Consider the following 21,435-nt stretch of genomic DNA (forward strand, 5'->3'; position numbering starts at 1 on the left):
ATAATAGTAGACATAGATGATGTGCTTCTGTCCTTTATTCAGCTTCCAGCTGTAGCTATTTTAGTTCCTTGCCATGATTCTCTTGTGCTACTGCCAAATCTTTCACATTTTTCTTAATGTTTGTATTAACCATGGTACACAAAGACATTCAAACACATGAGTCTAGTTTTCTTCATGTGAAGGACATCATATTTGCCAATTACTGTAAAAATTATTTATTTCACAGTTGCATTTTTGGCCTGAAGACAATTATGAAGTGGCACAACAGAAGATTTTTCATCATCACATCTCAAACGTGATAATCCTCCTACTTATATACAAGTCATCATCAGAACTGGGCCTCTTCACTGTAGGGATACAGCAGCGTTGAACGAGGGCAAAGCTCTGTGCATTACAAAATGATGTAAATTACATGTAAACATTGGTTTATTTTGATTTGTGTTAAGGATATTTACACTGAGAATAGTTTGTGTAATGTAACTGTATTCCTACAGTGAAAACTCAGTTCAAAGGATTTCAAAATTTTACATGTGTTGAAGTGAAATCTTTTGCAGCATCAGTTGATATTAGACTCAAGGCTGAAATTGCAGTTGTGTAATAATTAATCTGTGCAGTCAATGGTGAATAGGGCACTCTTTAAAAAATTCTACACGACTGGTAACACCAACCATATGAAGTTAATGTAGTTTCCATTTGGTGGTTTCTTCTGTGATAGCATTAATTTGCACATACTTTGTCTGTAGTTTTTGGACATTTCAAACTATTGTTACAGGTGCCTCATATAACATTTTAACTCCATAAGCATTTTTTATAGAAATGTACAATCATTTGTAGTATACATTTTTCATAGACTTGGAGCTTATACATATGCTTAGATTCCTGTACCTGGGGCTAGATGGAAGCTAGGTCTTACTCTCCTATAAATGTTTTGTGTTGCGTGCGTGACGCCCCCCCCCCCCCCCCCCCCCCACCTGTTCAAGTACACTTTGACCTATTAGCCAGGCAGACCTGATGAGTGTAAAGGGAGAAGAGAGAATTGGAGAATTGAGGCAACTGAGAGTAGGTGAGATGTGTATAGTAAGGAAAAGAAGAAGACATATAGATCTCTGCAGGAATGGTAAAATGAGGATTATCTTTACTACTATTTAAAGACAAGATATTGCTACCAAAAATCTCAAAAGTTATCAACCAATTTACTTTAAATACTTGTGTAATGCTCTAATAAATGTTCAAATGGCCATAGATTGTATATTTTTTATATACACGTGACACATAAATAAATATAGCAATGAAAACAATCAATTATTAATAAATTTATTTAATTGGATAGGTAAAAAAGTACTCGACAAGCATCAGCAGAACACACACATAAGACTGTTGTGATTGGCAAGCTTTTTGGAGCCAGTGGGCCCTTCTTCAGGCAGAAGGGTTGAAGGGGAAGGAAGAAGGGTGAAGGAAAAGGAATGGAGAGGTCTAGGAAAAGGGGAAGATTTTGAAAATCGCCCAGAACTGCGGGTCAGGGGAGACTTACCGTACGGGATGAGAAGGAAAGACGGATTGTTGGAGACTCCATCGAACAAGATTTTTAAAACCTGAGAGCTTAAAGTTGGAAGACGGGTTAAGATGCAAGACAGAGATTACTACTAAAACATCGTGCATGAGTTAATAAGAGTGAGAAGCTAAGTGCATTGTATGTAACAGAGGTGGGAGGGGGTGGCGAAAAATAGAAGGGAAAGACAATGAAAGATGTTGAAAACTAAAACGAAGTGAAGCAAAGAGTAGTTACAGTGAGGAAAAGCTGAGACAGAAGAAATTAATGTAAATTAAGGCTAGGTGGGTGGTGAGAACCAAGGACATGTTGTAGTGCTAGTTCCCATCTGCGGAGCTCCGAGAAATTGGTGTCTGGGGGAAGAATCCAGATGGCACGTGTGGTGAAGCGGGTGCCGAGGCCATGAATGTCATGTTGTAGAGCATGCCCTGAAACAGGATATTGTGAGTTGTCACTATATACCCACTGCCTATGTCCATTCATCCTAATTGATAATTTGGTGGTAGTCATGCTGATGTAGAAGGCTGAACAGTGTTAATATAAGAGGTGGTATATGACAGGTGTCATTTCTTAGGTGGCTCTCCCTTTGATATTATATGTTCTGCCAGTTACAGGGCTACTATGGGTGGTGGTAGGAAGGTGCATAGGGCAAGTCTTTCAGTGGGGATGGTCACAGGGGTTGGAGCCATAGGGTAGGGAGATGGGTGCAGAAGGAGCATAGGGTTTGACAAGAATACTGCAGAGATTGGGAGGGCAACGGAGAGCTACTCTAGGTGTGGTGGGCAAAATTTTAGACAAAATGGATCTCATTTCAGAGCATCATTTTAGGAAGTCATGGCCCAGTCGAAGTAACTGATCACACATTCCATACCATGATAATACTTAGTTACCAATGGTGTGCTGCGAAGCTGTTTTGTGGAGGGATCAGCAGTACCAGGATTAGATACGATTGCCCGGGAGATCTGCTTTTTAACTAGGCTGGTGGGGTAATGACGTGCAGTGAAGGCTGAGGTGAGATTGGTGGTGTTTTGCTGTAAAGAGTCTACATCTGAACAAATACATTTGTCTCGGATGCCAAGGCTGTATGGGAGGGAACATGGAAAGGATGGCTACTGGCAAACTGTAAGTACTGTTGTTTGTTGGTAGGTTTAATGTGGACGGAAGTGTGTAGCTGGCCTTCGGTGAGGATGAGATCAGCATCAAGGAAAGTGGCATAGGAGTATGCTGTCTGCTGTTGAACATTTCCTCAGTGAGCACCTACCTGATTCCAAACCTATGGCGTCCTTCCTGCTCACCTTAATCAACTTCATACTTACCAACAACTTCTTCACCTTTGAGGGGCAGACATACCAACAGATCAGGGGTACAGCCATGGGAAACAGGATGGCTCTTTCCTATGCCAGCCTTTTTATGGTACACTTGGAAGGGGCTTTCCTGGGATCCATAAGTCTTCATATCCTGGTTTGGTTTAGATACATTGATGATATCTGTACCATGTGGACTCGTGGTGAGGCTGACCTGCTAAAATTCCTGGACTCTCTGAGTACCTTCTCCCAATTAAATATCACATGGTCCTATTCCGAATCCCATGCCACTTTCTTTGATGTTGGTCTTGTCCTCACTGAAGGCCAGCTACACACTTCTGTCCACATTAAACCTACCAACAAACAACAGTACTTGCATTTTGACAGTTTCCATCCTTTCAATGTCAAACGTTCTCTCCCATACAGCCTTGGCATCCGAGGCAAACATATTTGTTTGGATGCAGACTCTTCACAGCAATACACCACGAATCTCACCTCAGTTTTTACTGTACATAATTACTCGACCAGCCTAGTTAAAAAGCAGATCTTCTGGGCCGTCACATCCAATCCTGGTACTGCTGATCCCTCCACAAAACAGCTTCACAGTATGCCACTGATGACTCAGTATTATCCTGGTCTGGCATGTGTTAATCAGCTACTTCGACAGGGCCATGACTTCCGAAAATCGTGCTCTGAAATGAGATCCATTCTGTCTTAAAATTTTGCCCACCAAACCTAGAATAGCTTTCCGTCGCCCTCCCAATCTCCGCAATATTCTTGTCAGACCCTGTGCCCCTTCTGCACCTACATCCCTACCTTATGGCTCTTACCCCTGTAACAGTCCCTACCACCACCTGTAATAGCCCTGTAGCTGGCGGAAAGTGTACTATCAAAGTGAGAGCCACCTGTAAAATGACATGTCATATACCACCTATTATGCAAACACTGTTAAGCCACCTACAACAGCATGACTGCCACCAAACTATCAATTAGGATGAATGGGCATAGGCAGAGAGTACCGGGTGATCAAAAACTCAGTATAAATTTGAAAACTGAATAAATCACGGACTAATGTCACAGATAGAGGGGTACAAATTGACACACATGCTTGGAGTGACATGGGGTTTTGTTAGAATCAAAAAAATACAAAAGTTAAAAAAATGTCCGACGCATGGCGCTTCATCCGATCAGAATAGCAATAATTAGCATAACAAAGTAAGACAAAGCAAAGATAATGTTCTTTACAGGAAATGCTCAATATGTCCACCATCATTCCTCAAAAATAGCTGTAGTCGAGGAATAATGTTGTGAACAGCACTGTAAAGCATGTCCAGAGTTATGGTGAGGCACTGGCATCGGATGTTGTCTTTCAGCATCCCTAGAGATGTCGGTCGATCACGATACACTTAAGACTTCAGGTAACCCCAAAGCCAATAATTGCACGGACTGAGGTCTGGGGACCTGGGAGGCGAAGTATGACGAAAGTGGCGGTTGAGTACACGATCATCACCAGACAATGCACGCAAGAGATCTTTCACGTGTCTGTCGGACATTTTGTTATCTTTGTTTTTCTTTTTGGTTCTAATAAAACCCCATGTCATTCCAAGCATCTGTGTCAATTTTTACCTCTCTATCTACACTGCTGGCCACCGTAAATGCAACACCCTGAAGGAAGCATCCGAATCAAGTGAAATTTACACCATGGGTTTGCAGCGATGAGATATGCAACTGATTAGAATTTCAGCGCAGACGCACATCATGCGTGCCTGTGGCGCCACCTCATAGCGCCATTTAAGGCTTGGCGATTTCGACGAATGTACGTTCGGCACGTGTGTTTACCTTGTGGTTGTTTCACAAGACGATCAGTTATGCCTCGTAGACAACAGCGAACGTCTTTTGATCAAGTATCCGAGTTCGACAGAGGAAGGATAGTGGCTTACCGAGATTGTGGATTATCATACAGAGAAATCGCTAGTCGTGTTGGACGAAACCAAACAACTGTAATGCAGATATGTGACCGTTGGATGCAGGAGGGTACGACGGACCGACGTGGTCGATCGCATTCACCTCGGTGCACCACTGCACGTGGTGATAGGCAAATTGTGCGCATGACAGTGACGGATCGCTCAGTGACATCCCGAACCATAGCACAGCACATTGCGTCTGTAACGCATCATCCAGTGTCTGCGCGTACCATTCGACGCCGTTTACAGCAGAGTGGTCTGTCCGCAATACGTCCATTGCTTCGTCTACCATTGACGCAGAACCACAGACGTCTCCGTCTCCAATGGTGTGATGACAGACGGATGTGGACGGCAGAATGGAATGACGTTGTCTTTACTGACGAGGCACGCTTCTGTCTGCAGCACCACGATGGTCAGATTTGAGTGTGGAGGCACCGTGGGGAGAGGATGCACCGCCACACTGGTCTTGCACCGGGTATTATGGTATGGGGCGGTATTGGATATTACTCTCGCACGCCTCTAGTATGCATTACCGGTACTTTAAATAGCCGGCGCTACATATCCGAGGTGCTGGAGCCAGTTGCCCTTCCTCACCTTTAGGGCTCGGCCACAGCCATATTTCAACAGGATAATGCGCGACCACACGTGGCACGCATTGTCCAAAGGTTCTTCGTCAATAACCAGATTGAATTGCTTCCCTGGCCAGCTCGCTCTCCGGATCTTTCGCCGATAGAAAACATGTGGTCCATGGTTGCTCAACGAGTGACCCAGATTACATCCCCAGCTGCCACACCAGATGATCTTTGGCAACATGTGGAAGCTGCTTGGGCTGCTGTACCCCAGGAACACATCCAACGTCTCTTTGACTCAATGCCGAGACGTGTGGCAGCGGTGATCTCCAACAATGGCGGCTACTCTGGCTACTGATTCTGGCAGGAACCACATGTCACAGACGTCTGTAAATGTAATCATTTGATACTTGGTCAACATGTTATCTACAAAATAAATCTTGTTGTGCTAACTCTTGTCTTTCTTGGTGTTGCATTTACGGTGGCCAGCAGTGTACATTATTCTGTGGTTTATAAAGTTTTCAAATTTATACTGACTTTTTGATCACCCATTATATACTGGCAACTCGCAATATCCTGTTGCAGGGCATGCTCTACAACATGACACTCATGACCTTGGCACCTGTTTCACCACATGCACCAACTACTCTTTGCTTCACTCCGTTTTAGTTTTCTACATGTTTCATTCTCTTGCCCGTCTATTTTTTGCCACCCCCTCCCACCTCTGTTACATACAATGCACTTAGCCTCTCATTCTTATTAACTCATGCATGATGTTTTACTAGTAATCTCTGTCTTGCATCTTACCCTGTCTTCCAACTTTAAGCTCTCAGGTTTTCAAATCTCGTTCGATGGAGTCCCCAACAATCAGTCTTTCCTTCTCATCCCGTACTGTAAGTCTCCCCTGACCTGTGGTTCTGAGTGATTTTTCCAAAATCTCCCCCTTTTCGTAGACCTCTCCATTCCTTTTCCTTCATCCTCCTTCCTGCCCCTTCATCCTCCTTCCTTCCCCTTCAACCCTTCTGCCTGAAGGAGGAGCCACTGACTCTGAAAGCTTGCCAATCACAACAGTCTTTTATCTGTTTTTTCTCCTGCCACTTGGTGAGTAAATTTTTTTATCTATCCAGTTAAATAATATAAATACATACATAATATGTAAGAGGGGAAGTTGTTAGCAAAAATATAGAAAAGTTCTTGACTAATTTACTTCAGATTTTTACACGATACTCTAATAAATGATGTAGGCTGCAGTAGGTACTGGGAGATGAAGAAGCTTGTACAGGATAGAGTAGCATGAAGAGCTGCATCAAACCAGTCTCAGGACTGAAGACGACAACAACAACAACAACAACAACTCTAATAAACATTTAGATGGATGTAGGCTATACATATTTTTTAAACAACAATGTACAGGTTTTCTGTTAAAACCAACTGTGAGAAAGAAAATGCTGTGCTGTGAAATTATGTGTTTTTTTTTTTCTCTGAGTCAATTTTAGCTATGATAGCTTGACATTTAAACCATTAAGACAGAGTGTTTCCCCACACATAGATATTCTTTCTTCTTATGCATAATTTCAAACAAAAATTGTATGTACAGTGACATGCTGCATTTGCTTTGTACTCCACAGTAGATTTTTAACAGAAAATAGGAAAGTTGTATCTATGGCTTTTTGGTCTTATAGTTAGAATTATACTGCAGAATCTGAATCACCTGAAACTTTGTAATGCTATCCATTCACAGATTAGAACTGCAAAATATTTTCATTGAAGTTCCTATCCTCACAGATCCGGTAGCTGGAGAGTCTCCCTTATACCCCGTATACCAATGATCTCAATCAGTTTGCCCATTCATTTCAAGCAACTTCAATTGCCAATCGAGGTTTTTGTTTGCAGTGCCAGTAAACAAGGGTCATTGTCATGGAGAGGGGGAAAGAGGATATGGGCAGAGGAAAGGGAGGATGGAAATAGTGGGGAGGTGCAGTTGGACATGGGGGGGAGAGGGGGGGGGGGGGAGAGAGAGAGAGAGAGAGAGAGAGAGAGAGAGAGAGAGAGAGAGAGAGAGAGAGAGAGACACCACGAAGGGGAATTATCTGACTGGGATGGACACCAGTAGATATGATGTACATGAACAAACAAATTATTACAGTTTCAGAAAAACTGGATGATTTATTTAAGTGAAAGAACTTCACAAACAATACACTGGCCCACCTCTGGCCCGTATTATGAAAGCAGTTACTTGGCTTGGCACTGATTAATATAACTTTTACGTGTCCTCTTGATGGATATCATGCCAAATTCTATCCAATTGGAATGCTAGATCATCAAAATCCTGAGCTGGTAGGAGGACCTTGACCACAATCCTCCAAACGTTCTCAGTTGGAGAGAGATCTGGCAATCTTGTTGGTCAAGGTAGGGTTTGGCAGGTACGAAGACAAACAGTAGAAACTATTGCTGGGGGGGGGGGGGGGGGGCGGCATTATTTTTGCTGAAATGTAAGCCGATGATGGTTTGCCATGAAGGGCAACAGAATGGGGCATAGAATATTGTTGTCAGACTGCTGTGCTGTAGGTGTGCCATGGTTGACAACCCAAGTGGTCCTGCTGTGAAATGGAATGGTAACCCAGACCATCACTCCTGGCTGTCAGGCCACATGGCAGGTGACGGTCAGGTTGGTATCCCACCGCTATCTGGGGCATCTCCAGACTGTTCATCTTGACTCAGTTTGAAGCAAGACTCATTGCTGAAGACAATTCTACTCGTCAATGAGATTCCAGGCTGAAGACATGTCTGGAGGTGCCCCGGATAGGTATGGGATACCAACCTGATTGTCACCTGTCATACAGCCTGTAAACCAGGAATGATAGTCTGTGGTGCTATTTGTTTTCATAGCAGAATCCCTGTGGTTGTGATCCATGGCACTCTTACAGTACTGAGGTATGTTGATGATATTGTGTGCCCTGTTTTGTTGTCCTTAATCGCAAGCAATCATGGGCTTACATTTCTCCAAGGTAATGCCAATTTGCGCATGGTGAGGATTTCTACTGGTTGTCTTCTTTCTTCCCAAATCCTACCTTGGCCAGCAACATCACCAGATCTCTCCCAATTGGGAACGTTTGAAGCATTATGGTCAGGGTCCTACAACCAACTTGGGATTTTGACAATCTAAAGCACCAATTGGACAGAATTTGGCATGAGTCTCTCGGGAGGGCATCCAACAACTCTGTACATAGTGGTTGCACAACATGTTATTAACTTGCTGAATTTGTGAGAAGTCATTTGTTTGTACATGTACAGCATATCTACCCTTTTCTGTCCCATTCGAAGTTTTATATATATAGCAATTTCAAAGCCTTTCCGAACCAAAAAGTGGTGTGTGTGTGTGTGTGTGTGTGTGTGTGTGTGTGTGTTCTCCACTGAAGCAGCATACAGAACACTGCACACTAATTACAGCTTATAGATGAGATGGTTGCTGAAATGTCTCCCCATGATTGCATAGCATATGTTTGCACCATACTGTGGTAGGAGACAGTGGATGAGTATATGGAACAGGTCGCTCACAGGATCATCCCCAGAGGACTGACCAGTAAGGTACCAGATTTGGAGTAGGAGTGGTATAGGAATGGACTACGATACATTGATTGTGGGAAGGGGGGAGGGGTGGCAATACAATACTGTTATCCCATATCAGTACCAAAAAAATGAAGATATATTTACAAATATCCTGCACCAGCAGATCAGCAGATGCCTTTTTTTGTGTCACCCCAACAGACAAATTCTGAGGAAAGTTCACAATCTTAAAAATGAATTATTGTTTTACGTACCACCCATTTCAGAATCGTGTCTAAAGAAGCAGAGAAAATAAATATTCTTATGCATGGATTGATTATTTAGATGTATGGATAAGTGTGTAAAATGGTAGGAATAAGATTTTCAACATTAAATAGTTCTTTATACTTCTAACCATTTTAAAAAAGTGTTTGCTTTCCCTTCAGTATTTTCCAATCACAGTGACTCATTTAAATCAGAATTTCGTTAGTAGGTATCAGGAGTTTTGTCTATTTTGAAACTTTTTGCTATAACACAATTCAAAGGATGTGTGTTGTCACTGCAAAAACAATAAAAAACTAGCATCTTCTGTAGTGTCATGGTCAGCAGATATCTTCCAACAGTAAAAATTGCCCTCTGTTGATGAATAGAAAGGCAACAGTTTTTTAATTCTACAACAGCTACATTTATATCCACAATGAATTTTCTCTCTGCAGTGGAGTCTGCACTGATTTAAAACTTCCTGGCAGATTAAATCTGTGTGCCAGATTGGGACTTGAACCTGGCACCTTCGCTTTTCATGGGCAAATGCTCTACCGACTGAGCAGTCCAAACACTAGTCACGATCTGCCCACACAGCTTTTCATTCTGGAAACAATCCCCAGGTTGTGGCTGAATCAGGTCTGCCCAATATCCACATTTCCAGGAATACTGCTTGTTCAGAAAGGTTGCAGGAGACCTTCAGTGAAGTTTGGAAGGTGGGAGGTGAGGTCAGGTTGTGAGTTGTGCTGGGGTAGCTCAGTTGGTAGAGCACTTACCCTCAAAAGGCAAAGGTCTGAATTCTAGTCCCAATTCAGCACACAAGTTTAATCCACCAGGAAGTTAGATTTTTATCTTTATCTGTTTAACAGATAGGATCAATTCATAGCATATTAAAATTGATAACAGTAAGATGAAACTTACTTCTGAACCCTGTACTTTATATCTTTATATGTAAATGTTAAAACCATTGAAGCCGTACTTAAAACATTTTTCCACTGTTTAATAGACATGTCTCTTAACACAAAGTTCTTCTTGAACATATTAGTATTACCATTTGCTATATACTGCTTTGTGGGCTGTACATTAGTGACAAGTTAGTATGAATTCTGTTTAAATTTTTTTACTTGTAGGACATCGTGAAACACCAAAGGATTTTTAAGCCCTTAGCTGTTCCTCATTAATGATCCTAATGACACAATTTCAAGTGTGTGACTTCATATTCATGAACACTGTAAAGAAGGATTTCTATGTGAGCATTTGTGCAACTGGGGGAAGACTGGAGTTTCGACTAGGTCATTGTTATTTCTGTTGCACATAGTACTTTTATATGGAATTCTCCCTTCCAGATTTTCATATTTGAGTCATAAAAAGGGACATATTTTAAGGTGCCTCTGTAATTTCAATTTATTTCATGGTTAGCATTTACTCTATCCCAAACTCGGAACCTTTGCCTTTCACAGGAATATGCTCTGTCGACCGACCTATCCAAGCATGACTCGTGTCCTGTCCACACATCCTTAATTCTGCCAGTGCCTTGTCTTCTCCCTTCCAAACTTTCTTCCTTTGGAAGTTGCAAGACTCAGTCATTAAAGCACTTGCTTGCAAAAGGCAAAGATCCTTAGTTTTGTAGTTCAGTCCAGCACACAGTTTTCATCTGCCAGGAAGTTTTACATCCGCACACACTGCTGCAGAGTGAAAATTTCATTCTGACTCCCCGTCCCAATTTGCATGATTATTTTTTTTCCGCCAGCTGCCTCATGTTTCCTCTACTTCCAAGGGATAACTGTATGATAGTAAAAACTAATTTACAGGTTGTGTAATACTTGTTTGCAAGGCAACTTTCATTGTTGAAAGTAAATTTCTTCTTATCATATTACAGGTGATGTGATCCTCCTTTACACATTCTTAAGCAACCACACAGACTGTAACATAAATACTAGTCTGGAATGGGCAATAAAAATAGTTGTTGTCCTTACTCCAGCCCCAATGCTGGAGGTAAAGATGATGAAAGGATTGAAGAATATCTGCCAGAAGGAGAAGAAAGTGTGGGTAATCTTCAGCATATAAGTGAACGTGAGCCAGAGGACTGGGACACAGATCCATCACTTCATCCGAAGGCAGGAACAATATTCATGGAAAGATCAAAAGCATCAATTGAGAGTATGTTTATTCATCGTGTCTCTTAGCTCTAGATTCCCTTTGTTTAAAAAAAAAATATTAGTACATTGTTGCATAATTTGTTTGGAAGCTAGTGAATGATTATTAGGTGTGGTAGCCTGTTTTGTAATAGGTGGCAAGATTTTGGCATCTGATATATTACACCCTAGACCGTCCTCCAGAGAAAAAATTAAGAATTTAAGCTGAATTTTTAGATTTGGGTTATTACCCTCTTTCTATTCACTGAAGTTTTAGTATTAAAACACATTCAGTTTTGTCTATAGGAATGTGGAAGAATATTTATATTCCTATTTTGTATGTATTTGTAGTTTTTGTATACCTATAAATACTTCCTATCCCTAATCTGTTTGTATATTTTGCAGATGGCTTGGTGAGAAAGAGAAGCCAGAATCATGTATGTAAATCAAACTAATTTAATCAGTTTTATCTGGTACTTCCCAAAAACTACATTATAAAAGAAATTACTATTAATCAGTAAAAGTACTTATAGACCAGTTGTTGCAAAATTTTATTTGTTGTTTTAGATAAATATGATATTCACTTGCTTTTCTGGTTTTACGAATTGTTAATTTTAATGTAAATTGTGGTGTGTGTATAAAATATGCTTTGTGTTGCAGCTAGTTGACTCAAGACCATTAAAGAAGAGCAGCTCATGTTCCACAATATATCTTGATGACAGTACAGTTTCTCAACCAAATTTAAAAAATACTGTGAAATGTGTAGCTTTAGCAATATATTATCACATCAAGAACCGAACATCGCATAGACAGTTAGAAATTTTTGATGAGAAACTTCATCCTCTGTCTGTAAGTACATTTTAGCACAGGTGTAGTACATTTCAGAACATTTGTTTCTACTTGCGAAATTGAGTAAACATGTACCACCATGCAAAAATATAATAAATTTATCACTGTGATGTTTTCTCATTACCACTATGTTTTCTTTACAGAGAGATGCGGTGCCCGACGATTATGATAGACATAATCCAGAACATAGACAGATTTACAAATTTGTGAGAACCCTGTTTAATGCTGCACAACTCACAGCAGAATGTGCAATAATCACTCTTGTCTACTTGGAGAGGTATTTTGTATTAATATTTTCAAAAGGAAATTTTAATGTATTTAATTTTCTAATAGATTAGAAAATGATGATAGGATATTTAAAACAGTTTCAATTTGATATAAATAATGCAGCCTGTATTAATGATGATTCAGGATATTCTGTTTGTTGAGATTATGTGTAAAATAGTTATGTATTTAAATGGACAGAATCAAATTTATTTATTTAGTTAGTTTCACATTCTATGGATCATTTCCGTGATAAATTGTAATGATGTGGAACAAGTCATTTTACACACACATCACAGTTTAATTTTTAAATATGGCTACATGCTGAACTTTTATGAAATGGATAGTGGGCTTACAAAAAAAGATATCTGCAGATGTGAGTTAGTAATTCATACCCACTACCTTTTACAAAATACAGTAATTGAAATTATTATACAGAATAGGAGGAGTTGTTAATTAGAAGTGTTTTTAGTTCATTTTCAAATTTTGTTTTGCTATCTGTCAGACATTATATTTCTTTCGTACTGCAGTGATTATTTACAAAAAAATTGATGGGGCAATACTTACTGTGAAGATGAAGATGACACATTGAGTTGCCTCCGGCAGCTTGGACCAGCTCTGATCCAAGCTACCAAGTTGGCGGTTGCGCACACACGCACGTGTGTGTGTGTGTGTGTGTGTGTGTGTGTGTGTGTGTGTGTGGGCGCGCGCGCGTGCACATGTGCGTGTGAAAGTGTGTGTTTCTCTTTCTTTTTCTGACGAAGGTTGTGTCCAAAAGCTTAATGTGCCAACTTTACAGTACGTAGCATTCTGTTCCTACATTTCTGACATTCCAACCTGGAGTTTCCAGTGTTTCATGAGGGAATAAATATACTGTGGTGCTGTAGTCAGAATGCTCAACTTGTCAAACAGTTGTCTAAAAGATAATTGTGGGAGTGTACCACATATTGCTCTTACAGCATGTTTTTGACAATGAAGACTTTTTCTGAAAGAAGAGTTATCTCAGAACATTATTGAATGGAAATACCGGCACGTGAAATATGTCAACTCATTAATTTGTCTCTCCCCAAAATTTGCAATGATTGTAAGTGCAAATGTGGCTGAACAAAGTTGTAGGAGTTTCAGAACGTGCTTTTTCTAGTTTAAATCCTCATCAATATGAAAACCTAAGAATTCTGAAGGCTCCACACCATTCATTATTTCCTCACTGTGTGTTACTCTTTTCATTGGTGTAGCACCACTAGAGATGCAGAACTGAACAAGTTGTGTCTTTTTTTAAAACTGAGGGTGAAACCATTCACAGAAAATCAGTCAGTTATATTTGTTGTAAGAACATTGTTTACTACTTCTTCTGTTTCTGTGTGTATACTTGGATTGATTATAATACTAGTGTCACTTGAAAAAAGAACTAAATCTGCTCATTGTATGTTAGATGGAAGATCATTTACAAAGATAAGGAACAATAGTGGACCTAAGATTGAGCCTTGGGGTACCCCATACGTGTTCGGTCCCTAGTCAGAATAATGTCCTCGAACTACACTGTTTGAATTACTAAGTACACCTTTCTACATCCTTTTGGTTAGATGTGACATTATCATTTTCCTTTTGTGTACAAAATTATGACATACACACATTTGTAAGTTTTTAGGAGGGCAATCAATATACTAAATGTGGTCATAAATTCCGAATAATCTGCAGAGGTTGAAAGTAAGCCACAGTTCTAGCTTTCCTGTCTAGTTCCAAACGTGTGGACCAACTAAACTAGAAACTTATATCACACTCCAGGGGGCTCAAGGTTCTTTCGTGAGTTTGTGCGTGGTGCATGCGGGGCCCTGAGCTATTGCAGCCCATTCTTCATTCCCTGGCTGCATTTCCTTCACCCTGTCCCCTCCCTCCCTATCCTCACTGCTTCCCCCTTGCCACCTCCTTCCCCTCTCTCTGTTCTGATTTATGTTGACCTGGCTATCCACCTGGTTTCCTGTATTGGTTGCAGTTTTGTTCCTTTTTACCTGTTCTTTCATCCTTTTCAGCATTTAGGTCCCCACTTGAGGTTTTACCTCCACTTCAAAACTGTGAGCCATATGGGGAAGAACTCCCTCCCTAACATCTATGGTGTGGATTCGTCTTCCCCCTTCCTTCCCCTCTCCCATCCACAGTGTAGCCTTCCTACGTGCTAGGTTGCAAGCATGTGTAGCCAGTCCGTGTGGTGGGGCTGTTACCTACCCATATGGCTGAGCCCCCTGACAACACAGGGATCGTACTACTGATAACTGAGCTGTTCCCTCCCCATATATGTCAAGGAGTGGTTGCTTATCTTCTTGAAGCATCAGAACTCCCAGCCATACAGCCCTTGCTGTGGCTGGGTGGCGCCCATGGGCAGAGAGAGCCCCTGGTCGGAGTGGGTGGTATTGGGGGGATGCTTGGCACATGGAGCATATCAAGCTGCAAAAATCTGCCCATTCTCAAGTGGCCGTTGCTTCGAATGGTGAAGGATCCTTGAATGCTGCTTTGTATGACCCGGCAACCTTCCCTTCCCTGGCTACGCATGGGAGGAGGGCCAGGCTTGCCGTGTTGGGATGAAACCCTTTCCCCATTACCTCGTCTGTACTACGACGGATGGGGAAACATTCACTGCCACAAAGCCATTGTTTTTCGTGGGAAATATTGAGGACTAGTTTGCTGAAGCGGAGTCTTTTAGTAAGATGCAGTCGGGCTCCCTGTTGATCAAATCTGCTTCTGTCACCCAGTCTGCAGCTCTTTGTGCCTATGATCATCTTGGCAATGTCCCAGTGTCTATCACTCCTCACCAATCTCTGAATATGGTCCAGGGAGTAATTTTTCATAGGGCCCTCATCCTGAAAACTGATGAGGAACTTCGGGCTAATCTGGAGCAGTGTGGCATTCATTTTGTTCGATGTGTGTAGAAGGGTCGCAAAGATAACTGCACTGATACTGGTGCGTTCATTCTGGTTTTCGAGGGGATACCCTCCCAGAGAAGGTCAAGGTTATGTGCTACAGATGTGACGTGAAGCCGTACATCTCTCCATCAGTGCAGTGCTTTCAGTGCTTAGGTTTTAGGCATATGTCTTCCCGCTGTACAGTGGACCTTTCGTGTGGTGGCTGGCCACCCATTCCATGAGGGAAGCCCATGTGTTTCTCCACCTGTGTGTGTCAATTGTGCTGACTGCCACTCTCCTCGCTCGCCGGATTGCCCGGCTTACAGGAGAGAAAAAAAGATCCAAGAATAGAAGTTCCTGGATCGCCTGTCTTATGCTGAGGCTTACCAAATGTATGACAGACTCCATCCAGGGTCACTATCTTCAACTTTTGCATCTGTTACTTCATTTCCTCCTCCTCCTCCCTTGTCCTTACCCCAGCCCCGTCCCTCTCTTCCCTCCCATGACCTCCCATCAAGGAGCCGCTCCCTCTTCCCAGCCGAAGAAGTGCCCCCTTCTTTGGCATCTGCCAGTTATCAGGCTCCCTCCTGGAACCCCTCTCCCCAGCGCCTCTCAGGCCAGAAGACTCTTACCACCACAAGGTGCACCATCTGTGTACCCCAAAGTTGCCCGCTCTCTTTCGGTTTCAGATGTTGCAGAACCCTGTACTCCCCCTGTGCCCTACCTTCCTCCACCTCAGAGAGAGAAGAAGAAGAAATCCCAAGACAAGGTGCCCCTGGTGCCCCCGGAGGTGCCATCTCTCCTGTCTCAATTTTAGTTTGACATCTTATTTATGGATGTCACCCCATCCTTGTCGGTGATGACTACTGACCAAGTGACCTGACCTCCACCTTGGCTGCTTCAAGTCTTCCTTGGACTCTCGCCACACAATCTGTGGTGTCACCGCCAGACACCACACTTGCTAGGTGGTAGCCTTTAAATCGGCCGCAGTCCGTGTCGCCACTGTCAGTGATTGCAGACCGAGCGCCGCCACACAGCAGGTCTAGAGAGACTTACTAGCACTCGCCCCAGTTGTACAGCCGACGTTCATAGCAATGGTTCACTTACAAATTACGCTCTCATTTGCCGAGACGATAGTTAGCATAGCCTTCAGCTACGTCATTTGCTACGACCTAGCAAGGCGCCATTACCAGTGTATATTGAAATGGAAATTATGTACAGTCAAGAGAGATGTTCTCCAATTATGGATTAAAGTTAAGTATTCTAAGATCTTCGTACTTTATTTGCAATTCTCAAGACATTGTCCTGTTCCAGACCTCACGCCAATCTACGTGAGCTTAAAAGCGTGCATTTCGGCCTCCTCTAGCAACACGGTGTTGGCTCTTCTGCCAACACTTCACAATCATCCAGTGGAATTGCAACGGATACTATCATCGCCTACTGGAAATGCGATATCTCGTCTCTTCCTATTCTGCGTTCTGTCTTGTTCTTCAAGAAATGGATTTCTGTGATGACTTACTTCCAACTTTTCGTGGTTATTGGGTGTTCTGTTAGAACGATGCTGGCCCAGGGGTAGCATCTGGTGGGGTCTGCACTTTGGTTCGCTCTGATGTCATTAGTGACTGGATCCCCATACATACCAACTTCGAAGAAAAGTGGTTAGAGTGCAAACGACTCCAGCAATCATCATTTGCAATGTATACCTCCCTCCAGGTAGGCCACTTGCTTATGTTACACTATCTGCCTTAATCCAGCAACTCCTGCCCCCTTTTCTCCTCCTTGGGGACTTCAGTGCCCACCATCCACTGTTGGGGAGTGTCACTTCAACGGGTAGGGGTATCCTAATTGACTAACGTATCACAGACCTCGATTTGTGTCTCCTCAATGATGATTCCCTTACCCACTTCAGTGCTTCTCATGGCACCTTCTCTGCTATCAATGTCATGATCTCCGGTCTCCTCCCCTGCCGTCGTGACTTCCTACATTGGTCATCCCATGATGACCTTTGTGACATGACCACTTTCCAGCATTTATATCATTCTCCTGCTGCTGCCAGGCAGACAGGCCCCCACGTTGGGCATTCCAAAGGGCCAATTGGCCTTTCTATATGTCTGCTGTCCACTCTGACACCTCCCTCTCAAATTCCATTGATGTAGTTATGCAAGGCATCTCTGCCACTATTCTTTATGCTGCTGGTACTGCTGTCCTCCTATCCACAAGTCCCCCTCATCGTCGACCAGTACCATGGTGGACCAAGGATGTCACAGTCGCTGTCCAGGACCATCAACGGGCGCTGCAGCAATTTAAGCAACACTCTTCACAGATCAACCTAATCACTTTAAAGTGTCTCCGTGCTAGAGCTCGTTATCTTACTAAGCAGTGTAAAAGGGAATTCTGGGAGCGCTATTTTTCCTTCCTGGGGATGTATGCCTCTTCATCACAGGTTTGATCCAAGCTCCGTAGGTTTCTGGGCTGCCAGCAATGGTAAACTCTCCAGGGTCTGAACTTTCGAGGTGATCTGTGCACAGATCCATTGGTTCTCGCGGAACACCTCATGACACACTTTGCGATGGTGGTCTTTTGTCCTCTTCATACCCTGTTGTCTTTCTCCAGCAGAAACACAGAGTTGAAAACACCCACCTCTTTTTCGTCCCACACCACATTGAGCCCTGAAATCTGGTTTTGCAGGACAGAGCAGATCAGGTTGTGGAAAGGGGCTAAGGTCAATTACTGTTAGTTATACAAGAACACACACACAACGTCATTGCTCAAACCAATGCACAGTTTTCTCTTTAAAACAACAAAGATAAAGTCAAGGCTGAGGGCCCAAGTAACTTCTCCAGAATAAGTTTGAATGATTGCTTTTAAAACACCAGGATTTAGAGTAATGACTGAAGGCCTTGCTTAAGCAAAATTACAATATCTTCTTGGCTAAAGGCCAAAATAATATTTCAGATCAGCTAAGGAAATTCTTTAAAAGCCAAGCACTTACAAATTCCAGCTAAAGGCCATATTAAGGAAAATTCAGGTAATTCTTTGGCTGAAAGCCCAATTAAAAATTTTTTCTGTACATAATAAAAGAGAGACTTTAAAGATAAACCTTTACATAGTACAACAGAAAAACATCTTAAGAAAATTTGAAGTATCTTGTCGGCTGAAGTCCCAAACAATTACTCAAGAATAATTAAAGACGACCTTAAGATAAACATTTACAGAACACGGCTGAAGGCCGTTTCAAGAATTCAAGATAATTAAAGAGAAACCTTAAAGAGAAGGATTTACATATTAAAGCCACAGATTCTGAAACAAACATGGCTGAAGGCCTAAATGCAGAGCAACAAGAATTTTAAATGAAACATGGCTGAAGGCCTAATCTTAAAGTTGTTATGAAGTTCGGCAGAAGGCCATATATTAAACATAAAACAGACAATATTAATACACGGCTGAAGGCCTGGCACAGTACCTGCGACCAAATAAAGTGACAATTACAAATGACAAACAGTGGTGCTCAGAAGTCTTCCAAGCGTCAGCCTGGGGAGAAAACTCTAACCACAGTTTAGGTGAGACAGACAGCCACGCGTAACTTTAAACAATCGGGTTGCAGCACGACCTACAGATGGCTGACAAACCAAACATCCGCCTAACCAATTCCCTTACATCCGGCCAACAGCACGACAACCAAAGGTATCAACGAAGACGAAGATCGCAGCAGCATTACATCTTGATAATTGTCATCTAAACACAGTCAAGGCACACTCTCTTGCAACTGACCGACTGGCTACTCCAGTACGCAGACAGCATTCATCTGCTCAGTGGAAATCACAGAAGCTACACACAATTCCACATAAACACTTGCACCAAGAACTCCAACAATCCTAAAACCAATAACCGTGGAATAACAAGGAGAAATGACAAGGCACACATATGCAGAGTTTCCATAAGTTGTCGGTGACCAAATACACGTCATCCGATGAGATGACTGACCGAACGACCAACCAAGGTCGTCCCCACTCAAGTTATGAGTGTCGGGAATGGTTGGGCGAGTCTTGGGAGTCCGGAGCTCACTGCAGCTCCAACCCGACTCAACTCAATGTCTGTTGGAAACTCGGAGACACGGCAACCCAGTCACACTGGCTCGGACCCAACCATGCAGAGGGAACACTTGCCCATTGGTCACCCGACATCTCTTCACCAGGAAGGAACCGACCCACGTCCAGCAAGATGACCAATTGATGAGGCCCAGAAACAGTCAAAAGACCAATACACGTCGCCCGATGAGACGACTGACCGAACGACCAACCAGCAGTTGTTCCTGCTCCAGTCTCCTTCTGTCAGACAGTACATATGTGTCGCCAGTGCTCGGCGAGTTCTAGCTGCCTGCACCTCACTGGTGCTGCATCCGAACTGCTGCTCCATGCCTGACTGACTTCCAGACACGTGACGACCTGGAAATACTATCAGTTGCTCCAGAGATAGTACGACAGAGCACTTATCGATAAGTGCTGCTGCTGCCACTCATGGGCAGGTAAGGCAGGAAGTTAGTGACACCAGTAAATGGAATAAGGAAGCAAGGCGGCAGTACAGTAAGAGAAGATGACAAACAATAAATGGAATGAACACAAGCTACGCATGGTTCAAGCCCTATAATGCACCCTTCACTGAATGGGAATTGATGCAGAGTCGTAGCTCTTCACAAGCACAGCTCCAGGCCCGAATTCCCTCCACAACCAGATGATCCAACACTTGGATGTTTCCCAGAGGTGACAGCTTCTCAGGGTCTACAACCACATTTGGCTCACGCGTGCTTTTCCGGTACAATGGTGAGACAGTATAGTTATCCCCATCCTTAAGCCCAGGAAAAACACAACATTTCTCGACAGCTACTACCCAATTTAGCATGTCAAATTTTGTAAACTGCTCAAAAGGAGGGTCAGCTTCAGATTATGTTGGGTACTCGAATCTCAAACCTTTTGTCCCCGTATCAGTGTGGCTTCCGGGCAGGGCGATCTCCAACTGATCATTTACTCCGATTGGAATCAGCCGTCCGACAGGCTATCGCTCATCGCCGGCACCTTGTTGCAGTCTTCTTTGACATACGTGAGGCGTATGACATGGCTTGGTGCCATCACATTTTAGTTACACTCCATGACTGGGGCTTCCGTGGTCCCCTTCAGATTTTTATCTGCAAGTTTTTATCTCACTGCCTCTTCTGGGTTTGAGTTGGCACTTCACTCAGCACCCTTCAGATTCATGAGAAAGTTATCCCACAGGGTTCTGTCAGGTTTATGGCTCAGGAGCTCCTTCCACTTTGAAACTCCTTGATCCTGCCCATTATTGTGGGGTGCATCTGGCTATTGGTGCCTTTCGCACTAGTCCTGTTGATAGTCTCCTCACAGAAGCGAAGATTCTCCCTGTACACGTCTGACAGAGCCAACTCCCAATCGCCATTTGCCAATTCCCTGACCATCCTGTGTACCCTGTGCTCTTCGCCAATGAGGGATGTATCCCTCCGAAGTCCCCTACGAGTGGGATTGCCAGGTGGCATGTGCCTCACTTCTCTCTGTCGGTATCTCCATCTCCACTCACTGCACTGTACTCCACTCTGTGTCTTTCCTCCCATACCCCCCTTGGATGGTCCCTAGACCAACTAAGGTTTTCTGGCGTCTTATCTGTGCCATCCTTGCTGAGTTCCAGGGTGCCACCATCTTTTACACTGATTAGGTGGGGTACACTTTCACATATCTTACTGGCTTCAAACACCATTTATTGCCGGGATCATGTAGTGTGTTCACAGAAGAGCTTCTAGCCATTCACAGGGTCCTCCTTTTTGTTTCCCAGGCCTTCCTACACAGTGTTTTAATTTGTTCAGACGCCATGAGCAGTCTGCAGGCTATTGATCGATGCTACTCTTGTCACCCTTTGGTGTCTGCTATCCATGACCTCTCTGCCCTTGAGCGTGCTGCCTGTTCAGTCGTCTTTCTCTGGGTCCCAAGTCATGTGGGCATCCCAAGGAATGAATTGGCTGACCGTTTGGCTAGAGAAGCAGATACTTACCCCCATTTCTTTTATGATCCCAGCTGTGGATATGCACATCTAC

General features: G+C 43.1%; 1 protein-coding gene across 1 annotated transcript in view; it reads left to right on the forward strand.

Moving 5' to 3' along the window:
• LOC126480680 (cyclin-Y) overlaps positions 1-21,435 on the forward strand; it is a 70,477-nt gene that overhangs the window by 27,345 nt on the left and 21,697 nt on the right. The window contains exons 2-5 of the mRNA XM_050103904.1: positions 11,073-11,353; positions 11,734-11,765; positions 11,989-12,177; positions 12,321-12,454. Coding sequence (XP_049959861.1) covers positions 11,140-11,353; positions 11,734-11,765; positions 11,989-12,177; positions 12,321-12,454 — 569 coding nt within the window. The 5' untranslated portion in view covers positions 11,073-11,139. The remainder of the gene's footprint in view (positions 1-11,072; positions 11,354-11,733; positions 11,766-11,988; positions 12,178-12,320; positions 12,455-21,435) is intronic.

This window comes from Schistocerca serialis, chromosome 5 (assembly GCF_023864345.2).
Source record: "Schistocerca serialis cubense isolate TAMUIC-IGC-003099 chromosome 5, iqSchSeri2.2, whole genome shotgun sequence".
NCBI classification, from domain to species: Eukaryota; Metazoa; Arthropoda; class Insecta; order Orthoptera; family Acrididae; genus Schistocerca; species Schistocerca serialis.